Source organism: Pteropus alecto, unplaced genomic scaffold, assembly GCF_000325575.1.
Source record: "Pteropus alecto unplaced genomic scaffold, ASM32557v1 scaffold90, whole genome shotgun sequence".
In the NCBI taxonomy this organism is placed as follows: Eukaryota; Metazoa; Chordata; class Mammalia; order Chiroptera; family Pteropodidae; genus Pteropus; species Pteropus alecto.
In genome coordinates this window covers 2,183,767-2,191,326 of record NW_006429894.1, presented here as the reverse complement: position 1 = coordinate 2,191,326, position 7,560 = coordinate 2,183,767, and the positions used below count along the sequence as shown (strand labels likewise).

The 7,560-nt window shown below is 48.1% G+C and overlaps 1 protein-coding gene across 1 annotated transcript in view; it reads right to left on the bottom strand.

The window, feature by feature from the left end:
* The window catches only part of ASPM (abnormal spindle microtubule assembly), a 43,590-nt gene that overhangs the window by 3,702 nt on the left and 32,328 nt on the right, over positions 1-7,560 (bottom strand). The window contains exons 21-27 of the mRNA XM_025044818.1: positions 6,719-7,560; positions 5,380-5,546; positions 3,792-3,888; positions 2,639-2,788; positions 1,588-1,767; positions 923-1,115; positions 617-771 (exon numbers count right to left, since the gene is read on the bottom strand). Of these exons, the coding sequence (XP_024900586.1) occupies positions 617-771; positions 923-1,115; positions 1,588-1,767; positions 2,639-2,788; positions 3,792-3,888; positions 5,380-5,546; positions 6,719-7,560 (1,784 nt within the window). The remainder of the gene's footprint in view (positions 1-616; positions 772-922; positions 1,116-1,587; positions 1,768-2,638; positions 2,789-3,791; positions 3,889-5,379; positions 5,547-6,718) is intronic.

Below are 7,560 nucleotides of genomic sequence, written 5' to 3'. Positions count from 1 at the left end.
AAGGGCTCTGGGCTGTGGCGAGGGGCCGCGTGGCGGACAGAAATGTGTCACCTCTATACCTTGGACTGTGTGCACTGCAGTTCAGTACAGATATCTGCTACCAGTGCAAGCCCAAGAGACTCAAATTCCAAGAGACAGGGTCACTAGGTTACAGTGATGCCTCGACCGCATTTGCCGGGCACGCATACAGGAAGTCCTGTTACTCTGACACGACGCAGTGGATGAGAACAGCTCCGGACAGAAATGGTCCAGATTCAGCTCTAACACTTATCCCACTTGAGTCCCCAAGTAAGGAACTGAACTCATGTCAAAATTATTCCTTCTCTAGGAAATGGGAATGATAATATAAGCTGCCTTAGAGGAAGTTCTCAATAAATAAGTACTCAACAAATGCTAGTAATCGCTGTCATTAACACTATAAAGAGAGAAGTAAAATCATAAAAAATTAGTGTTTCTAAGAACAAGCATGTTAACAGGCTAAACATCGTTTTCCCCAAACGCTCTTGCACAGAAATGAATTTTAACGTGGGATCTTAAGTCCCAGTGACGCGGGGACGCGGTTTGCCCAGCCGGACTGACGGGCCAACGGACGTCTCATCTCAAAACTGGAAGTTACCTTGGCGACGTTAAGCAGGACCTGCACAGCGCAGCTGATGACCTCCATGCACGGGACGCTGCGGTTACAGCTTCGGATCAACACGAATATTTTAGAAACTGCTCTGCTCTGGGCCATGTTCTCACAGCAAAGTGGAGACAACCGAGTAACCACCTCTGACAGGGAAACGACAAAAAGAAGACAGATAAATGCACAGCAGTGAACGCGGTTTTAGCTACTGGTGTTATCACGATGTTCTTTGCACACTCCGAGGCAAAAGCGCACCCCTAACCTCATACGAGACACGGTCACGGCGAACTAACTAACCCAGGTGCTGCAGCGCCTCCAGGATGGCGGACAGGTGCCTGTGTGCCAGCAGGTGCTGAAGCGCCAGTGCCGTCCTCCTGTACAGCCTGTCTTCCTCGCGGACCTCCCCGTTAATGACGTGCAGGCTGCTCCGTATGGCTTTGATTTTGGTACAGTCATTATTCTTCCTCCAGGAATAGCCTCTCCACAATGCCTTCGAGACAGGAAACACAGTAACCTTAAGATTACGACCCATGAGATTTGGAACTTAGACCTACATCTATTTCCATAAAGTAAATCTTTTCAGTACATTTGTATGATGTGATCAGATACTTTGCAACTAAAACCTCATATCTGGTTCTAAGAAGAGCAAAATTCATTTTTCTATAAAGAAATACGTACAATATTCTTGCATGGAAACTGAAGTTCATTCATTGACCAAAGGTATGTAACTCTATTTAAAATGTTAATTTACTTTTTCGTCTCTCCATCATGAACTTCCCTCCAGGGAATTTGAAATCAAGGGCTTGGCAATGAAATGATGGTAGCATAGTATGATCTATCCATTATTCTCTTGGTTAATCTCGGGTTTTTAAAATGTGTGTGACTGTTTTAAAAATGTTAGCTATCGTATAAACGAATTGCAAACCAAAGTCTTGAACTAAAATGATAATATTTTCAGTTACCTGAATTTTAATGATCCCACTACGAAATTTTTCCCGTTTCTTACGCAGGAGGAAACGGCGCACTGCTTTCTGTATCACTAACGCAGCCCTCGTGCATTCTTGAGCTCCATGCCGAATCTTCACGACGCTGTGACACAGCTGCTTAAACCGCTTTAGCTGTAATCGTGCTCGAAACCATCTCTGTTTAAAACATAACAAGACCTCCTTTTACTTCAGTTTTTTAAGAAGATAAACACATCTGCACGCGTACATACGTGAATGAACCGAACGGGACATTTAATTTTCAGTAGAATGAGAGAAGTGTCCTTCAGCCCTCCTCGGTGGTACCGCGTCCCTGCCACGCGGGTGACCGCGTGCAAACGCACACGTCCTGGTCACGCGCGTGACCGCGTGCAAACGCACAACACACCTGCACAGCGCCACCTTCCGTTCCGTTTGTGTAAATTCTGTCCAGCTGCATGTGTCATTCTGAATATATGTACACTTAAAATATTCACTCAATATTTTATGTGTACTTATATATGAACGTATATAAATAGGATTCCTATCCAGACTACATAAAGAAGTCCTATAAAGCATACATAAGGAACACCCAACAGAAAAACGGGCAAACTATACAAAAAAGAAAATTAAAAGAAAGCACACGACGCACAGATAAGAATTTGAAGAGCCGACACATATGAAAAAGTTTTAGACTTGCTCGCCATCAAAGGAAATCCAAAAATGAGATATAATTTGCCATTCATCAAAGTGGCAACAATCAGAAAATCCTCTAATGCGACGCGATGGCAAAGATGCAGAGAGAAACAGGTGCCCTCAGATGTTGCTCGTCGGAGCGGAAGTTAGTGGTTACTTCAGAGAGTAATTCGCAGCTTACTCCTGTGTCATAAGATGCCAGCCTTGTCCTGACTCAGCGAACCATCCTAACGACTACATGGCCGAAGGGTAAAGCTCCGTGACGTTGGTAGGAGGAATTTGGAAAATGCTTGTTAAATATCAAAACCTCGTAACAAAAATCATCTCACAGTTTCGCCGTGAAGGAAACACCGACCTGGATACAGACGATGGAATCGATGTGCCTTTCAGCGTCCCTCAAAGCCACGTGGCGCTGATAGGCTCTTTGAATTCTGAGGGCGGACAAGTGATGGTACGCGGCGGCAGAGAAGCGAAGCGGCCTCGTTCTGGCTCTCCACTCCGAAGCCTACGGCAGGAAATACGTATTGATAACCAAGTGTCTGACCCCTAAGCCCTTCAATCAATGTTTACTTCTGAATAGCCTCAATACCAAATTATATGTTAGTAATAATTAACTTTTACTTATGAAAATGATTTATGTTGTAACTCGAAGTGATGATAATCCTTTCTTAAATAATATTTCTAATTTTGTGACCCGTCACTGCGGTTATGTTTTGGGCACTTGACTAAAGAGTAACAACACTTAATTACACTAGACTACCCAACCACAGCTAGTTAAGGCTCTGAATGTGCCAATTGCAATGGGAAGTATATGAGTATTACACTCGAAAAATGTTATGGCATTCCAAGCAAAACTGTTGGAGATTAAATCAGACAAAACGATCGGAATTGATTTCTCCAATATCAGACGGTCCAGCAAAGGTCCAGCACCGGACTCTTGGGGCAGGAGACTCCTGCAGTGGCCTCCAATTTGAAGAAAATATAAAAGATTTCTGCAACTGAACTTCAAGTTTGATTATTGTGCCTTTGCCAGCGTGTCACATATTAAATGGCTGAGACGTCATGAAGTGCCCAGGAGGGACTCTCTCGGCCAAAGGTGGGGGAGCTGGTTGTCGCAGGAACCGCAGGCAGGCCTGCTGCGTGCTGGGAGCAGAGGCCACTGGGGGGGCAGCCGCCCCCACGCTGGGGGCTCTGCCCTCAGCCTGCGGCTTCCAGAGTATGTTACCAAGTGTGTGACTCACACGAGACAAAATATGCTACATCTGTTATCACTTTCTGCAACTAAACTATTTATTCTAAAGGTCACTTCAAAGTTGGGTTTAAGAATATTTTATAAATGTACATATATATCAACAAAAACGTGAATAGTATTTTTGTGAGTAAATGTAGGTTTTAATTGACGGCAATGATGTGTTTAAAATAACGTGTAGTTAGGTCTTAAAACATTCATTCTGTTTCTGCTTCCTGAAGTGGTCCTTCGAAGATGAGCTGTTTATCTCTAGACCTACTTTCATCATTAGGAAGTGTTCGCGAGCCGTTCTTCTGGAAAGTGTGGCTCTCCATTTTCTCTGAATGATAATTGCCGATGCTCTTAGTTTCAAAAACCTAAAAAGTAATTATTGGAAAGCAATGTCAAATGAATCTAGTCAATACATATTTATCGACCCCCATTGAAATATTAGAGGATAAAGAAAATATAAGAAAGGGAACAAGAGAATAAGAGAAAGTGGAAAAGTATGACAGACGCTTAAATTCCAGTCATAATTCCACACCCGCTCACACACGTGCGCGCACACACACTGACGATGAAAACGCACCCGCTCACACACGTGTGCACATGCGCGCGTGCACACACACACACACACACACACACACACTGACGATGAAGACAAAGTTCTGCGATTGGCAATATTCCAATAGGCCAGAAATAGGAAGGTCAGAATGACAAAGAAATCTGAACAGGATCAAAGGAAGTGTGACTGACGGATCCAGACACGGCCTAGGTGAGGGGAGGTGGCACCGTAATGGAGGAGTCTGAAGTCCCAGGCCATCTCGCACGCTGTCTTGTAGCAGACAGGAGGTGGCCCAGAAGAGAACAGGGGACACTGGCATGAGGCAAAGGAGACGTGGACACTCATTTGAAAGGAAAGACAGGCATCGAAATATCTAAAAAGACGGATCCTCTGCACAGAATTGGAGAATTTAAAATGCGACGCTTGAGGTTCAACTGTAGGTGTCAACACAGTGGCACCTTAAAAACAGAATGGACAGGCTCTTTGATCTGTTCTGGGCGATGTGGAAAAGGCAGAAGGATTCGCTTAAGTCACGTGGCTGCATTTCTTAGAAAATAAAGCTGAGCGGCACGAGAAAAATCCAGCATTTTGGCACCGGACAATTAGACTCCAGTCGGTAACAGCCGGGAGCAGTGAAGTTAGGGCCCGGGTCCTAACTGCGGATCGGATCCAGCGACCCGGCTCCCAGGGAGGGCTCCAAACCGTCACCGACCAATACGATGCTTCGCAATTCTGGGCGCTGCGGAAAAGTTCTTATACTGTGGAGTAACTAATACTGCAGATAATCTGGTAAGAGCTACTGAAAATGCGTTTAAAAGAAATGAACTGGAGGTAGGTAAGGCGATCCAATGAACCCGGATGAGCTGGTAACTAGGTTTTTGTCATTAAGGATACAGTAAGGGGAATAATACAAGGGGGAAAAAATGAGTAAAAACTGAGTAAGTAAACCGATTTTGCCAGGAGCTAAGTCAGCAAACAAAACGGACCGATGTACTCAAAGGAATTAAGATTCAGCAGACTATTTGACTCACGTCCCTCGGTCCTCGTCCTCACCCCCTCCCACTCCGCCTTAATCACGTTTAAACAAATATTTTTTTTTTTGCTGAATTATATCACCAGGGCTCTATCTCGGAAAATAAGACGGTCTTAGAGGTAAATTTTGTTTCGTTAATAGAGAAAAACCCAACAAAACGAGCCACGCAATTAAGCATAGAAAACATTTAAAAGGAAAATCGATTTGCAGTGTTATTTTACATGAAGACACGCACACCCTCCCCTCCCCCACCCGGCCACGGGACATTACCGTGTCCTCTCCAGTTTGGTGCAGAAGCAACCTTGGATGGTTTTAACGGCTTTTAACACAGCTAGGTACTCCTTGCGTGCCTTCCAGCCCCTGTACCAGGCTTGGATCTTGCAGGCGGCCTTCATCTCACGGACGTATTTCCTGGCTTTATGTCCCCTCCACACGGCCTGTTCGACACAAAGAAGTAACAAATATGCAATGAGACGTTTATATGCATTTTCTGTAAACCGGAAGAATCGGTATTAAAGATAGTTTATATGAGGTTCAGCGGACGAAAACCAATTGAAGAAATACAGTCACGTGGTGACTCCTGCGCCGTCGCCCTCGGTCCTGACGCTGACCTGTGGCTCTCTCACTTGACCGCCCGCCACCGACCTGCTGGCAGGTCCCCCCGCTTCCCTCCAGAGTAGTTATTTAAAACGAAAAATATGATCCTGCCCTTCTCTTAAAGTCTGGAGGATAAAGACAAAACTTGTTTCTGCGTCTTACAAAGCTGGTCACCATCTCAGGCCCTCTACTGAAAACATAATTTCATGTCGTTTATTTTTTCGCACTGTACATACTCTCTCGTGTTTAATTCCGCATCGTTTCTTACAACGGGGACATCCCTTGGGTACATTTCGCTTGGCTATTTCCAGTGCATCCTGCAGCCTAACATCTCGGCTTGAACGTCGCTGCTCTGGGAGGCCAGAGCACATTGCCAGCACCTGACATTTGCTGAATGAAAACGTTATTTCTAAACTCAATGGCAACCCAGCAAGACACGGACGTGGCACACCCAGGTGCAAAGCCCAGGTCCTGACGGGTGGAACAGAAGTCACCGAGGCATCCAGGCCCAGTCCCTGGGTCTGCCTGCCTAGACCCGAGGACTGAGATGAAAGCCTGCGCAGCCTACAGCGTGAGGCACGTGGGACGAAGCCGCCCTGCGACCGGCCCAAGCCGCTCTCGTCACCGCGACCTGATGTCACGTTTTCCCACTTGGCCTAAGTCATGCTGAACATCACTTTCTCTTAGCTTAAAATTTTCACTTAAACAAAAAAATTTTACAAAACAGAGCTCTCCCACTCATCAAAGCGCGTTGTCCAGGCCCGGGAGCGCTCATTACCTGGCCTACTGGCAGCGGGCAGCGGGCAGCTGTCACCTGGCAGCGGGCACCCGGCAGCAGGCACTGGGGACATGGGGCGGGGCCCACGGCGCCTCCAGTATCTCCTCTTCCCACGCAAAAACAAACGGTCACATACACTGAGTATCATGCTTCGTGACCTGCTTGGGCTCATTTTATAAATTCGAACAAACATCAAAGAAAGAAGAAAAGCTCTATATTTAAATATATAAATACCTGAATTTTTAAGGCACTATCTTTGATTTTCTGAAACTTCCGTTTCTGCAGAAATCCTCTTATTCCGGCTTGAATGATGACAATGTCGCTCCGAGTTGGTAAGGAAAGGCCTCTCTGGTGTTTCGCAGGCAAATGGGCCCCGTGGCGACTCTGCAGGCTCGGCGCTGCCGCTCCGCAGGGCGACAAGCACGGCGACAAGCCGTTCCGGGTCTGCCGCGCCGCGAGGCTCCGCGCTGCGCTGGTGGTGGCGGTGACAGGGGCCGTTCTCCGCTCGCGGAGTCTCCGACCACATGCAGCCACCGGCAGGCAGGGGCGAACCCGCAGACTGGGCCGAACCCGCAGCCAGGACCGAACTCGTGGACAGGACCGAACCCGCAGGCTGGGCCGAACCCGCAGCCAAGGCCAAACCCGCAGGCTAGGATGAACCCACAGCCAGGACCGAACCCGCAGGCTGGGCCGAACCCACAGACAGGACTGAACCCGTGGACAGGACCCAACCCGCAAGCTGGGCCGAACCCGCAGGCTGGGCCGAACCCGCAGGCTGTGCCGAACCCGCAGCCAAGGCCAAACCCGCAGGCGGGAATGAACCCACAACCAGGACTGAACCCGCAGGCTGGGCCGAACCGGCAGGCTGGGCGGAACCCGCAGCCAGGGCCGAACCCGCAACCAAGGCCAAATTCGCAGGCGGGGATGAACCCACAGCCAGGGCCGAACCCGCGGGGCGGCGCACACCTGTGTGTCAGGTTTGCTCGCAGCCACCTCGGGGACAGCAGAGTCCCTTTCACGGCGACGTCCCACCCCCCGCGAGGGCGCGGCCACCCGGCTCCGAGCGCAGAGCGCGT